This window comes from Eulemur rufifrons, chromosome 2, assembly GCF_041146395.1.
Source record: "Eulemur rufifrons isolate Redbay chromosome 2, OSU_ERuf_1, whole genome shotgun sequence".
NCBI lineage: Eukaryota > Metazoa > Chordata > Mammalia > Primates > Lemuridae > Eulemur > Eulemur rufifrons.
This window is the reverse complement of record NC_090984.1, coordinates 50,255,058-50,270,391: the sequence shown is the minus strand read 5'-3', so window position 1 is coordinate 50,270,391 and position 15,334 is coordinate 50,255,058. Positions and strand designations below refer to the sequence as shown.

The window sequence follows — 15,334 nt, the reverse complement described above, 5'->3', positions numbered from 1 at the left end:
CCAAGGCATCGTCTTCCTCTCTCCGCTTCACCAGCCTCAGGCCTGTCCTATGGGGAACCCTCTGTCCCTCGGGAAAAACCCAGAGCGGGCAGTTCCTCGTAGGGGCTCCAGGAGAGGTGAATGAGGCCCCGCGGGGCGCCGCCTGCTGAGCGGGAATCCGGTCCCTAACCGCTGGCGCCCCTCGAGGGGAGGGGCGAGGGCGGAGGTGGTTCTGCGGCGGCATCTGTCCCAGGCGGGCGGGAAGCTGCTGCATTAAATTGTAAAATCGATTTATTGACCGGCAGGTGCGAGCAGCGGCAGATGGAGAGTAGCGCTGCCGGGGCGCATCTGCGGGGAGAGGCGGCATCGATCCCGGCCCCCCTCTGAAACCTGTCCGTCCTGGTCCTTTCTCGACAGCTCATTCCCAATTGTAGGGCCAAGGTCCGCGAAACTGCGGCGCCTCAGTGGCTAGGGGAGCTCCCTTCCCTCCTCCTACCCCCTCCTGGCCGCAGGGCCTGGGCTGCGCCCCCACGGCTGGCAGGCTTTGCCAGCCCCACTGCCCCAGTTGGCACGCGGCGGGCCGGGCTGACGCGTGGCAGCGCCCTGCGGCAGATGAGGCACGCGCCGTCCTCATTTCAATGTGAATGGATCGAATGGAGCAGCCATGTGGCAGCAACAGTTTGCAAATCTCCCCGCCTTCTGTGCAGCTCTCGCCGCCGCTCCCTGCACGTGGCCCCTTCTCCGTAGCGACCACAGCGGCGCCCCTCAAGGCTTAAGCGCCCCGCCCAAGGCAGGCCTCCGTCCCCGCCCCCGGCCTGCCCAGCGGGCGCTGTGGCCCGGCCTCAGCAGCGCTCCTACCCGGGTGCAGAGCGCCCCGCGGAGAGCGCTGTCCCCGGGAGAGCAGGGGTAGGGGAGAGGAGGGGCAAAACAGCGCCAGAGGCCTCGGAGCTGCGCCCCCGGCCAGGGGTAGGGCCCGTAGGCTACACAAAAGGGAGAGTCCGGAGGCCCTACGGGGCTCCGATAGCACCCCAAGAAGTGGGGTCAGCTTGGGGTACCGTCAGAAGACAACACTGGCGTTTCCCGGCCCCAGGTGCTGGTTCTTCTGCCTGCTGGTGGGACTGAGCACAGTGGCCAAACGGAAGGGACAGCAAAAGCAGAAGGCCTCTGCGGGTGAAGCCAGGCCTCACCTTGCTCAGGCTTCCGCCCCTGGGCAGTGTTTGCGGGTGCGGGTCGGGTGGAGGAGCCGTGGACCTGTGGAAGGCCCGCAGTCGGTGGGAGCCCAAGTGGTTCGGGCCCTGGGTCTATGCATGCTCCAGGGCGTCGTTGGGCGTCTGTGTCAGGGGCAGGGGCAGCCGACTTCGACTCGGGTCCAGCCCCACGGTAATCTGCTGCCTCCCGTCGCCTCACAGCCTCCTGCTCCTGTGAGACCACAAGTCGGCAGCGGGAGAAGGGAGGAGCAGCCTCAGCTGTGGGGCGGGGACAAACACTGCGGCCTTAGCTCTCGGGTTCCCTGCCCGCAGTGCGACCCTCTCCTCTCCTGGTCAGCAGCTGTGCTCAAAGCTCGACCCCAGCAGCTCTAGGGGGAGCGCTAGTAGGCACCCAGGGCCAAGGGTGGCCTCCCAGCCCAGTAATGAACTTCTGGAACAGCGCCCCTAGCAAATATGTGCTTTATAAACGCCTTTTGATACTGAGAATTTAACCCTTTCCTCCCCAGGTCAGAGACTTTCTAGATCTCTGGGATCCCGTGCATTTGGTGTCTCTGACTATAATAACGATCCCAACTTTTGTGGGGTCCTTGGTCATTCACAAAGTGCTTTTGGGCACATGAGTCCTGGTGTGAAAGTAGAGAGTATTCCAGATCTACCAGTATTGCGAGATGACTTGTGTGGGACTAGATGCCCCTCTCAAGGGTCAGTTAAGTGCCAGCGCCAGAAAAAAAAAAAAAAAAAAGCTGTTTTTATTAACTCCCAGGCCAGGACTCGGAGATGGGAGTGGACAGAGCTAGGCAGAGCTGGATGCCAGCTTGGAAGAGAGCGAGGAGCACCCTCTGGCATCCTAGAGAGGCAGGTCCAGGGATCTATCGAGTATGGGCGGAGAGAGGATCTGGGAGCCCACTTGCCAGGACCGCCGGGAGGCACGCCCCGGGCTCCCCCTCCCCCGGGCTTGGGACTCCGCCTGCCCATAACCTACATTAACTCCCGAGCGCAGCCTGGGCCCATCTGCCGGCCCCCGCCCCACCTCGGTTCCCCACGCCAACCCGCTCGCGCCAGATGGTGGCTGGGAGGGGTGGCCGTGCGTGGGGGACCCCGGAGCCCGTCTCCTCACCTCGCCCCTCCCCCAACCCACGCTCCCAACCTCTTGTTTCTCATCCTTTTCCCCTCAATCCTCCACCACCACTAACCAAGTCAAAAAAATTCAGACCATGTTCGGCATTGGCAGCTGTCGGGCTCCGTGCCGCGCTCCCCGCCCCCCTACGGCCTCCCCCGGGCCCGCACCGCGTCCCCACTCCCCCGGCGCTGATCTTATCGCCCGACGACAGCCATCACCGCGCCGCCGGGCTGACAGCTGAAGCCACAGGGCCCCCGCCGCCCTCAGCGTCGCAGAGAGCTAGCTCCCCGGCACCCCCGAGACTGGGAGAAGCCAGCCCTCCCCGGTGTGCGGTCTCCGGGGATCACCCCGGGTTCCCGGAAAGCAGCTGCGAAGCTGTGGCTCGGAGGAGTGCGGCCACCCGGGGGAGCCTCGAGGGCGAGGCGTATGAAGCCGCCTGAAACTCAAATAAATCCGCGCGCCTCCAGTTCCACCCCACATCCCACCCTAAGGGGAGAGGACCTGGGCCTGCCCGGCCTCAGCCCCCTCACCTTGACTCTCCAGTGGCCTGAGCCAACTCTCGAGCCAAGAGAGTTCCTCCCTGCCCCAGCGGAGCTACAGGACGCGGCCGGGGACTTGGGGCTGCTGGGGTTGGGGGAGAAGGGCGCTGGAGCTGAAGCGGAACACAGGTGAGGGGAAGCACTGGAGGCGGGGCCAGAACCTTATTACCATACAGCTGAGGACCCACCCCCTCCTACCTCAGGGACCATGCACCGCCTTCCCCCACCTAGAGGACCACGCGTCTGGGTGTTGGCACGCGCCAAGCACAAGCTGAGGCTGGGGTGGCGGGGGGGTGGGGCAAAAGGAGAAGGCACGCGCTGGGCACGTCCCCGCAGCTCGGGAAGGGGAGGCCCACCAAGTGTAGGGAGAGGGCCCCAGTCCTTGACGCGTGGCCCCTAGCCTTGCTCAGAGTGGCCACGGAGAGGTTAACACGACCGCTAGCTTCCCTGCTGCGCTGGGGACGCGTGGTGGGTGGGCGCTCATTGCTTGGGGGCCGACAAGGCGAGGGCTCCCAAAGCTCCAGGAAGGAAAAGGAGATTGGAGTCCCCTGACGCTGGTTTTCGCTTTCCGGCCTTAAGTTCTTTTTACCTGCCCGAGGACAGCAGGTAACTAGCGCCCGCTGCCGACGCAACGCCTACGGGGACTCCCTAGTGTCTCCGCCCCCAGGACCATCCCGGAACCACTCACTCACCTCCCACCCCATCCCCCGGCCAGCCCCCCATCCTCCAGCGGCCAGGGTCTCAGCCCTTAGCCCAGCGATGTCCGATGACCGGTCACCTAGGCACGCGCAGAGCTGGAGTACCCAGGGGTTGGGAGCAGCACCGAGGGGCGGGGACCTGAGCCGGACTGGCTGCCCGGGAGCGGGGGGGCGGGGGCGGAGGCCCCCTCCCGGCAGCGCTGGGACTATAGCAGCTAGAGGCCTGGAGGGGAGGGGAAAGTGACCATGAGTCTGAGTGACAGGCGGAGAGGAGAGGAGCCAATATATATAAGGAAGGCTCCTGAGAGCGCAGGTTTCAGTAGCGGCGCTGCGCGCAGGCCGGGGACACGAGGCCAAGAGCCGCAGCCCAAGCCGCCTCGGTGCCCTGTACCCGGGCAGTAGCCCGCTTGCAGCCCCTGGATTAGCCCGAGGACACGTCTTCCACGCGGACGCCGCCCAACCGCCCTCACCTGGATTACCTACCACGGTAGCTGCAGCGGAGCTAACGAAAAGGCCAGTGGGGAGCAGTGTCCCGCGAGGAGCTCGGCTTTTCAGGGACTGCGCCGGCGGGCGGACGCGCGGGAAAACAGCGTCTAGAAGAGAACCAGATTCAGGGCCGGCGGGTGGAGAGAGCGACGCCCCAAGGGGGATGGCGGCCGCGTCCCGGAGCGCCTCTGGCTGGGCGCTACTGCTGCTGGTGGCACTTTGGCAGCAGGTAACGTCCCGCGCCCTCTCCGTTCCCTCCTGCCGCGCTCTGGGCCTGAGCCCCGAGAGCCAGCTGAGCTGACCGATCCCCTCCTTCCTTCCCTCGATCCCTGTGCAATAGAGAGCGGCCGGCTCCGGCGTCTTCCAGCTGCAGCTGCAGGAGTTCGCCAACGAGCGCGGCGTACTGGCCAGTGGGCGGCCGTGCGAGCCCGGCTGCCGGACTTTCTTCCGCGTCTGCCTTAAGCACTTCCAGGCGGTCGTCTCGCCCGGGCCCTGCACCTTCGGTAGCGTCTCCACGCCGGTATTGGGCATCAACTCCTTCGCGGTCCGGGAGGACAGCAGCGGCGGGGGCCGCAACCCTCTCCAACTACCCTTCAACTTCACCTGGCCGGTGAGCACAGCCTGGGCGCACTGGGAGGTCACAGAAGCCAAAAGGAAGAGGCGCCCTAGGACAAAGCCCCCTCTTCAGATATCCTCCCCTCTCCCCCAAAAAACACCCCAGCGTGCATTCGCTCCTGGCTCTTTCTTCCCAACTCTCTCCTGGGACCTCATCCCAGAGAAGGCTCTCACCAGCCTCCCTCTTCCCAGTTTTATGTCCTCCCTTCCCCCAGCTCTTGGGACACGATTTGCATTACCTACCACTCTGGCGAGGTACATTCCCCGCCCCCTCCCTGGTACTATGGCTCTCGCTTACACTCCCCCATCCCTCAACCCTCCCCCTACCCTGGGTTCTCCTCTCGCCTTGCGGGCTCAAGCGCTAGCTACACTGCGCGCAGACCGGTTATGTCCACCCGGGCGCAGTAACTATATCCTGCAATTAGATTAATTAAACCGGCTGCTGCAGGCACCCCCTCCACTCCCCCTGCTCATCTCGCTATCTCTCCGTCCCCCCACCCTCTTTCCCAGGGTACCTTCTCACTCATCATCGAAGCTTGGCACGCTCCAGGAGACGACCTGAGGCCAGGTGAGTAGCTCGCGCCGCCGCCACAGGGGGGCGACACGGCGCAGCGCTGAAATAGTTAACCTGTTAGAGGCGGGGGAAGTGCGGGGTTGGGGGTGGAAGGCAGGACGCTTAGCTTGGCCTGGAGCTGCGCCCCGCGCTGGACGCTCAGATTCCGCCCGCTGCCTGGACTCAGAGCACAATTGCGTTTCCTGCGGGTTATTTTTGGCGTGGGAACGCGGGGAGCACGGCGGTGAGAAAGGCCTAAGCTGCCAGCGCCGCTGACGGGCCCCTTCCTGTATTTTACACCTTTCGCGAATTCCGCTCCTTTGGAAAGGGAATAATGGCTTTGGGATGTTGTTCTGACACAGAGGAAAAGGATATTTCAGCAGCACAACAATTCTCACTTTGAAAAGGAAAAAGAAATCCACTACCCAGCTCTGGGGGCAGAACCCCTGAATGGGCACCAAAGGAGCCCCTGCTCCCAGAGTTCTCCCAGCCTGGAGAGCTTTTCTTTTTCTTTCTTTTTTCCTTTTTCTTCCCCCGCCCGCCCCCATTTTGACCTCTTTTCCTCTTTCTGCCTCCAGGGCCCTGGAATATCTTAACATCCTTCTATTGTCCCCTTTTTGAATGATATCAGGACCCCTGCACATGCACACACACAGGTCAGCTAAGTAGTGGGACTTTCGGGTCCCTCTGGCCTGTGCTTGCTGGCAGGTGGGGGTCGTTTGGACAACAGGGCTGATCTGTTGGCTGCTCACCATCATCACAGCCAAGAGGGGCATTGGCCAGCAGTTGCTGGCACCCTTGGGGACTGGCTGCCTCTCCCTGACCTGCCCTTCTGCCCCTCCAGAGGCCTTGCCACCAGACGCACTCATCAGCAAGATCGCCATCCAGGGCTCCCTAGCTGTGGGTCAGAACTGGTTACCAGATGAGCAAAACAGCACCCTCACGAAGCTGCGTTACTCATACCGGGTCATCTGCAGTGACAACTACTATGGAGACAGCTGCTCACGCTTGTGCAAGAAGCGCAATGACCTCTTTGGCCACTACGTGTGCCAGCCAGATGGCAACCTGTCCTGCCTGCCTGGTTGGACTGGGGAATACTGCCAACAGCGTAAGTAGCCAAGCTCCCACCTGCATGGAGGTGGAGGGTCCCCTGAGCAAACACAGTGGAGTCTTCTCAGCCACAGCTTGCCTCCCCTGAAGAAGGGGTCTGGGTGTCCCTCCAGCTGGGCCTCAGGGACGCCTGGGGATGCTGAGGGTGGGTGTGGTCTCAGACCTCCTCTCTCTTCCCAGCAGTCCTCCCCATCATGCCAGAGCCCACAAGCACCCCATTGCTGTGTTCCATCCAGCTTGGATTCTCCCTCCCGGAGGCCAAGAGTGGGAAGTGAGCCCAGGAGAGCTGGGGCACCCCCAGGGCCAGGAGGGGAGAGAGAGACTTTAGAGTCCTTGGTATCCCGACCTCACCCAGCCCTGTTTTCTTTCCTTAGCTATCTGTCTTTCTGGCTGTCATGAACAGAATGGCTACTGCAGCAAGCCAGCAGAGTGCCTGTGAGTAGGGGCAGGAAGTGGTGAGGGGGCGTACTCCCTTGGCCAGGCCTCTCACCTCACTCTCAGCCTCCTTTTTGTCCCCCAGCTGCCGCCCAGGCTGGCAGGGCCGCCTGTGCAACAAATGCATCCCCCACAATGGCTGTCGCCACGGCACCTGCAGCAGCCCCTGGCAGTGTACTTGTGATGAGGGCTGGGGAGGCCTGTTCTGTGACCAAGGTGAGTTGGGGCGAGGAGAGGGTGCAGAGTGGGTGGGAAAGATGGGGCAGGGGGTGGGAACCAGAGTTGTCGCCTGGATCCTTCTTACTTGGTGACTGCTGACTTGGTTTCTCCATTATCCTTCAAGGATCTTGGGAATTTTAAGGACCTTTACAACTGGCCTAGAATGAACTGGTGGGTACTTCTCCAGATGTTGGAGACCCAGGGTGGCTGAAGGAGCTAGGAGGGTGACAGGTTGGCGGCCTGGAGGTTACACTCATAAATTCTAGCAAAGCCAAAGAGAGGGATGCCAGGCTCAGTTCCGCTTTCTGCTTGTAGTTACCTATTAACCCCCTAAGTGTTTGCTTACCTTCCAGGCTGTTTGAGCAGCTCTCCCCTAAACAGCTGTCTGGTGGGGTGTGCCCACCGGCTGCCAGGGGCTGTGGGGGAGCTGGGCCTCTGGGCGGAGTGATAGCTAACCGACTTTTCGGTGTGGGCACAAACAGCCTCCCTTGCTCTTCCCCAGTTGCATTTGCCAGGCAGCTGCCTGTGCCTGTGCTGTCCCTGCCTGCTGTTCGGGGGGTGAGTCATTCTTCTGGCTACACAGGGATCTTTGAGCCCCAACCTTGGGGGAGGGAGCCATTTCACCTGCATCCTGGTAGCCAGCTGCAGCCCGTGACTCCCATTTTCAGGGTCAAATGGTGTGCCTGCTGTCACAGAGACAGCAGCACAGGCTGGGGAGGGTGGGCAGGGGCTAGGCAGGATAGGAAGCACTTGCCTAGGCCCCGACTTGCTGTCAACAAGGGGCTTGGGATTCAGTCCCTGTATTCTGTGTGTGTGTATGTCCCTGTCCCCACCCCAACACACACACACCTGGTTCCTGCTCATTCTCTTTCCTCTCCCCCCCATTTGCTCCAGGTGATACAGTCATATACTCATCATATGCAAACACGGCCCTTGCATATATTTGCTCTGTCTGATTCTCCCTCCCTGTCCTTCCCAAATAAGAAAACAAATACTTATATTTCAAAATAGCCTTGTAACACCTTTTCCTTTAAAAAATGCCTGGTCACTACCTATGGTGGCTCTTATCTCTCCTCTACCATTTCCACCTGTTGAAATTTTATCCCTCCTTCCAGGGTTATCTCAGCCTTCCCTCCTCCACCAAGCCTGTTCTGACTTCCTCCCTGACATGTGGCCTTGCCCTCCCCTCCTCTTCCTTACCTTCATCCCACTGGCTGGCGGCGTTTGTGAGCTTACCTGGCAGGATGTCGTCCAGCCATGTTATTTCAACCTTGGTTGACTGCACTGGTCATACATGATTCAAGATGTTTCAGAAAACATGATTCCATTGGTTGGAGAGGAAGGCTGTTTGGGCCTGAAAGACTTTGAGTTGGAGGCTCTTTGGGCCAAACATGGGGGTGAACTTGCACTGCGAGGAGCCTGGAGGTGGGAGCATCCCCTGGCCCTGCTCAGCTGCTTGGTTCCTGTCTCTGCAGATCTCAACTACTGCACCCACCACTCCCCATGCAAGAATGGGGCAACGTGCTCCAACAGTGGGCAGCGAAGCTACACCTGCACCTGTCGCCCAGGTTACACTGGCGTGGACTGTGAGCTGGAGCTCAGCGAGTGTGACAGCAACCCTTGTCGCAACGGGGGCAGCTGTAAGGTGAGGGCCACACTAGCACAGGAAGGCAGAGGTCAAGCCAGGTGGTGTCCAGGCATCCCCCAGCCAGGAGGCCAGAGGGTGTGCTGCCATGGGCAGGCGTTGTGGGCAGTGGAGCCCAGCCTCCAGTCACACATCCCTGCCCCCCAGGTTCTGACTTTGGCCTCTTTGTGGTCTCTCTCCAGGATCAGGAGGATGGCTACCACTGCCTGTGTCCCCCAGGCTACTACGGCCTGCATTGTGAACATAGTACCTTGAGCTGCGCTGACTCCCCCTGCTTCAATGGGGGCTCCTGCCGGGAGCGCAACCAGGGGGCCAGCTATGCCTGCGAATGCCCCCCCAACTTCACTGGCTCCAACTGTGAGAAGAAAGTGGACAGGTGTACCAGCAACCCGTGTGCCAATGGTGCGTCCTGTTGCCTTGCTAACCTGGTGGACTTGCCCTTCTGGTGAGGGAGGGTCAAGAGAGGAGAGAGGCTTTGTCTGTCACTCTGGGAAGTCTGACATGGGCCCCCATCTGCTCTGGAGGGTGAAGAGCTTTCTTGATCAGCTGAGGGGCTTTGAAGGAGCAGGTGAGTGGTGTGCAGGCCTTAGGAGATGGGCTGGTGAGCACCCTGTCATGTGCATGTCAGCTTCCCATGTCAGAGCCCTGTCCTGGCTGGGCTGCCCTCTGACCCTCCCCAGGAAATCCCGGGCCAGAGAGAGGGATGTGGGAGGCTGGTGACAGGGTCAGAGCCCTGCTCCTGGAGGCCTCATCTTGCCACATGCCCACATAGAGCATGGTGTGGCATGAGGCAACTAGAATGCTCAGCACCTTTTGGGACACAAAGCGTGTTGGTAATCCTTGTCTACTTGGCCTCCAAGTGACCCTCTGTGAGGCAGGCAGATAGCACCGTGCATGAGAGCAGCTCAGGGGCTGGGGAGAGGTCAGGTGAGCTGAGATGGAGTCTGCGTGCTCATTTAACATCCCCCCCCCGCCCCCTCCCGGAGCTGCCAGTTCTTCATCACTGAATGGGAAGATAGAACGCTGTCCTCTGTCTTTCCTGTGGTTGTAAAGATAAAGTGGAAAATGATAATTACACTCACTTGAGCATTCGCTACATACCAAGCATGTGCTCTTGCCTTCATGCACCTTCCCACCTAACCCTAAGAGCTACCCTGTGAAGGGCATAACCTTCTATTCCAATTTAACACGGGAGGAAACCGAGGCTCCGGGATAGGGTCCCCAGCTGGAGAGAGTCTGCTGAGTTTTAAACCTACGCGTGTCTGTTTGATTCTACTTGAAAGTTCTGTAAGATGGTAGTGATTTTTATACAAGAGCCCACTGAGGCGTGGAGAATCAGTGTCGCCTTGCACTCCAGGTCTCCTGGCTCTGTAAAGTTCTCTTTACAGGGGCTCTGTAAATGCTGGCTGCGTACGTGGGGACAGATGAGCGTGAGTTCATTCCCGGGATGGGGCACCCACCCCCTGCCCTGGGGGGTGGTTCCCAGGTTGTAGCTGATTTGTGTCCCATTTGTCCTCCCAGGGGGCCAGTGCCTGAACCGAGGTCCAACGCGCATGTGCCGCTGCCGTCCTGGATTCACAGGCGCCCACTGTGAACGTCATGTCAGCGACTGTGCCCGCAGCCCTTGTGCCCACGGCGGCACTTGCCACGACTTGGAGAACGGACTCATGTGCACCTGCCCTGCCGGCTTCTCTGGCCGGCGCTGTGAGGTGCGGACACCCAGCGATGCCTGTGCCTCGGGGCCCTGCTTCAACGGGGCCACCTGTTATACTGGCCTCTCCCCGGACAACTTCGTCTGCAACTGCCCCTATGGCTTTGTGGGCAGCCGCTGCGAGTTCCCTGTGGGCTTGCCGCCCAGCTTCCCCTGGGTGGCTGTCTCCCTGGGTGTGGGGCTGGCGGTACTGCTGGTGCTGTTGGGCATGGTGGTGGTGGCTGTGCGGCAGCTGCGACTTCGGCGGCCGGACGACGGCAGCAGGGAGGCCATGAACAACTTGTCGGACTTCCAGAAGGACAACCTGATCCCTGCCGCCCAGCTGAAGAACACAAACCAGAAGAAGGAGCTGGAAGTGGACTGTGGCTTGGACAAGTCCAACTGTGGCAAACAGCAAAACCACACATTGGACTATAATCTGGCCCCAGGACCCCTGGGGCGGGGGACCATGCCAGGGAAGTTTCCCCACAGTGACAAGAGCTTAGGAGAGAAGGCACCACTGCGGTTACACAGGTAAACGGCACCTGGAAGCTCAGGGCCTGACCCAGGCCCTTCATGGTTCTGCACGGGCTCTTCCTAGGCCGGGGGAGGCATTTTAGCAGACAGGGGTTTTGTTACTGACGGGAAGATCCTCCAAAAAGATTTCTGCCAGGGGTCCTTTGTCCTTTCCTCCCATTTGCTTGTTCGCTCACAAAATGAGATGTCCCTAGTGTGTCCCTGGGGACTTCCACAGTGTGGCTTGCCTCTAGTGGCAATGCTGGCTTTTTCCAGGCCTAAGATCCTTCTGGTAAGGTTGGGGGTCCTGTGGCCCTCTTAGGGGGCTGTTCCTAACTGCTCCCTCCAGGCGAGCATTGGGCACCTCCAGCCCCCGTGTCCTCCCCCAGAACCACCTCTGCAGGTGCCCTTGCACCCTCCAGGGCCCACCCTTCCCCCAAGCCTCTCCCCATCCCTCCCTCACGCGCCTGTCTTGTGTTCCCTCAGTGAAAAGCCGGAGTGTCGGATATCAGCGATATGCTCCCCCAGGGACTCCATGTACCAGTCTGTGTGTTTGATATCAGAGGAGAGGAACGAGTGTGTCATTGCCACGGAGGTGAGTGCTGGGCTCGCCTGCCCCTCTGGCATGTCCCTCCTGCCTTCTGTGGCCTGTTCTCTCTCGACCCCATGGGCTACTCCTGAAGGATGGGTCAGGACCCCTCCTCACCAGGCCAGGTTCAGTGGCTCTTGGGTCCCTTGCTGTCCTCATTGTCACAGAGGGTGTGAAACAGGAGCTGTGATGGCAAGCCTGGCCTTGGACCCTTCCTGCTGTGTTGGTGCTGGGCTGGGTGGCCATGGCAGTGGGCCAGCTCCCAGGCACTGCTTGCCAGCCGCTGGCAAGTGAGGGGCCCTCACCCCTTGTGCCCCTCCTGCCCCTCCCCATTGGCCTCCTCCATTGGGCCACCTCACAAGCACAAGCTCCAAGGCACGTGTGTGTGTTGGGACAGAAGCCTGGGGAAGACCACCCCACCTGCCCTTTAGCCCGCCTGCCCACCAGCTTCTCCTGGGGAGGCCCGGGGCAGCCGAGGAGGGAGTGCTGTGCCCAGGTAACCCATTTCCCACTGTCCACATGCTCCCAGGTATAATAAGGCAGGAGCCTACCCAGCACATCCTGGCTTGGGCCCAGCAGCTGGACCTTCCTTCTGCATTGTTTACATTGCATCCTGGATGGGACGTCTTTAATATGCAACGTGCTGCTCTCAGGAGGAGGAGGGAATGGCATGAACTGGACAGACTGTGAACTTGCCAAGAGATGCAACACCCTTCTACACCTTTGGGTGTCTGTCTGGCATCAGATTGGCAGCTGCACCAGCCAGGGAACAGAGGAAAGGAGAGATGCCACTGGGACCTGCCCTGTCAGCAGTGGCTCCAGAGGGCTCCTTCTGGGGCTCTGGCCTGTTTTCCAGAGAGAGTGGCAGTGGCCTCATGGGATCTGGAGCTGCTGTGGCCTCCACTGACATCTGTGTTTCCAAAAGTGCCTTTGGCCCAGGCTCCATGGCGACAGCTGGGCCCAAATCAGAAAGGAGAGAGGGGGCCAGTGAGGGCAGGGCCTCCTGTAGGCTGGAAAACCACTGGGTGCGGCAATGGCAGGGGCTGCCCTGCAGGTGAGGTGAGTGCTCAAAGGGAGAAGAGCATTTTCTGCCCTGTGCCTCAACTACTGCGCGTAGGCCTGGCTCAGAATGCCACCACCCTCTCTCCCCAGCCTAGGCCTTCTGGCAAGAATGCTGGTCAGCCTTACCCAGCTCCCACCACCCTCTGGCCCTGGGTGCCTTGGGGCTTCTGTGAGCAGATAGGCAAGAGCCTGCCCCTTCTGCCAGGCAGGGGCGCCAGGCCTAATTGGGGAGCTCAGAGCAGTTATGTCGGAAATTCCAATGAGGGAGAAATTGGGTGTTGCTGCCACCTGGGCCCATTCCTCCTTCAAAAACCCACTTCTACGACCTCGAGTCTGGGCTCTGCTCACACCCACTACTGCCCCAAGACCACCCTCAAAGCTGATCTTCAGAAATCAATAATATGAGTTTTTATTTTGTTGGTTTTTTTGTAGTTTATTTTGGAGTCTAGTATTTTGATAATTTAAGAATCAGAAGCACTGACCTTTCTACATTTTATAACATTGTTTTGTATATAATGTGTATTTATAATATGGAACAGATGTGTACAGGAGTTTATCACTGCTTGGGTCCTGTCTTTGTGATGGCAGACTGAGGGTCCCTCCCTGCCTTCTCACCCCTAAGAATTCTAGACACCCTTCCTGTACTCCTGCCGCATGCCCTGCCACAACCCCTGGGGCCTGTGCATGCACTTGGGTTTGGCATGCTGTGCCCCAGGCCCTTGTCCCGTTCCAGTCCTTGAGGAGCCCAGCCTCACCCCCCAGTCCCCAGCCTAGACCAGCCTTCCTTGCCCGGTGGCGTGGTGGCGTGGAGGTCAGACGCAGCTCCTCACTTCCCTCTTCACACCCCCACCGTTCCTTGGTGGATGTTCCCCCCGACCTGCATCTATCCTTCCTTTCTCTCCACAAGCCTGAAAAAGCTTATGGGGCTCCCTAGTTCTGCCTGTTTTTCTCTTATTCAAAAGGATTCTCTTGTCTGAGAAGGGGTCTCTGAACCATGATGACATCTGGGGTCATTCCTTCTGCTGATGTAGGGTGCACTGGTCCAGGGAACAGAGCAGGAAGAATGATGGCCTTACGTTTGTCCTCCTTGCAGTTGGCCAGGAGAGCTGAGAGTTGGGGCACCCTGTCCACCCAGGGCTGCTGGAGCTTACGGAAGGCTACGGGGCGGGGGAGGAGAAGAGTGGGTGGCCCTCGCTGAGTCCAGGTTTCTCTGGCAGAGGTACTAAGGAGGGAGTTTCCAGTCTAGTTAGGAGTTTCATGCCTAGCTTCCTCTAAGGCACAGGACAGTCCCTAGAGTGCCACAATCCTCTCTCTACAGCCACAAATATACCTCATGGAGAGCAAACGATGAACAAATGAGCCACTGACAAAAAGCTGAGCAGATGCTCCCAGCTCTCGGCTTGTCCACAGTAAAGCAAAATAGACCTGCCAGATGCCTGGCTCCTAACGCAGCCCAGCGTCTGGAGCATAACTTGCCCTCCCTTTCTTCTCTCCCTGACACGGTCACAGCATGCCTGCCCTGGACCTGGGTGCTTCTGCCAGGGACACAGGAGCATGCACACACTCCAAGCCTTGTTTCTAGCTGCCTGTTCCCTTCCCTGCACACGCAGGGTATCAAACAGGAAAGCATTCAGGGAACTGTTCCCACAGCCTGAGCCGGCAGCAGGGGGAAGAACAACACGACCTCACTCTTCCTGCCCAAAATGAAACAGGAAAGCAGCTCCCGGGCCCTGGGGGGGCGGGGGAAACTGGGCTGGGACACGAAGGCGAGATGACGAGGCTCCCATGTGGGGGACAGGTAGGACACCCGCTGGCCTGCACGTCCACACCATCAGGCTGTGCTGGGCTGCACGGGCGGCTAGACACTCAGAGAAGAGCCCTGGAGGGGAGCCGTCTGGCTATACCCACTTAGCCACTGTGATACCCTACCGTGGGAGCTGGGAGAGCCCACCACCAAGCAGGCTTTCTGGGGAAAGCGGGGCCCCATGCGTGGACTTGGTCTGGACACCTCCGACCTGCAGCTCATGCCAGGCTTCACCTCTAGCAGCATACCAGAAGCTGGGCAGACACTTGGTGCATGAACAGGCCACAGTGCACCTGCTCTGCCCAGGTTTCCTGAGGGTCCAGCCCCTTATCATAGGTAAGCTATCCAAGACTTTCCCCACCACTCGAGTGTCCAGGTTTACAGTAGATATCCCAGGCTTGGCAGAAACAAGGCCAGACTATAGCTCTAGACTAGACTTATTGGCCAGACAATAGCTCTAGACTTGACTCATTGTGAAGTGCTTTCCCTGGGTTAGCAAATGTCCATATTTAATTTGCAGGAGTATTTCACAAGGGTTTAGCAGTTCCATAACAGCCTGGAGCCAGTGCCCTGCCTAGAGAACAAATATGACCCCACAGTGACCTCCAGCCCTGAGGACAGCTGCTTTTCCAGGGTTCCCGGGCTGGTAACCACCTGGAGATCACTGGGGCGGGTGTTAGGGAGGGGCTGTGAAGAAGGAGGAATGCCTTTATTCTGCTTGCTCAGCCAGGGTCCCCTCTCCAGCCTCAGGGCCAGGGTCAGGCTGCTTGGGAGGTAGGAAACAAAAGAGGACACTGGCTCCTACCTCCCCCCATGCAGGCTAGATAAGGCCACTAGACTAGACCAGGGCAGTACGGAAGCTCCATCCCTTAACTGGGACCCACAGAGCTCTCCGTAGGCTCCCTCCCCGCAGTTCTCCCAGCCTCTCCCCGTGGGTCCACAGGATCAACGGATCCAGCCCTCCACCCCACGTGGCCTGCTGCATTCCGGGAAGGGGATGGAAGTGATTCACTCAAGGAACTGTGACTGTCCCGTTCCGGGGCGGGGATGCTCCTGGGAGGTCCCA

General features: G+C 59.8%; 1 protein-coding gene across 1 annotated transcript; it reads left to right on the top strand.

The window, feature by feature from the left end:
- The first annotated feature begins 3,917 nt into the window (after positions 1-3,917).
- DLL4 (delta like canonical Notch ligand 4) lies at positions 3,918-12,914 on the top strand. The gene is made up of 11 exons (XM_069461423.1): positions 3,918-4,259; positions 4,371-4,640; positions 5,156-5,213; positions 6,043-6,306; positions 6,683-6,743; positions 6,829-6,959; positions 8,438-8,607; positions 8,790-9,009; positions 10,129-10,831; positions 11,300-11,408; positions 11,932-12,914. The coding sequence occupies exons 1-11, from the start codon at positions 4,194-4,196 to the stop codon at positions 11,935-11,937; spliced, it is 2,058 nt and encodes a 685-aa protein (XP_069317524.1). The 5' UTR covers positions 3,918-4,193; the 3' UTR covers positions 11,938-12,914.
- The last annotated feature ends 2,420 nt before the right edge of the window (positions 12,915-15,334 follow it).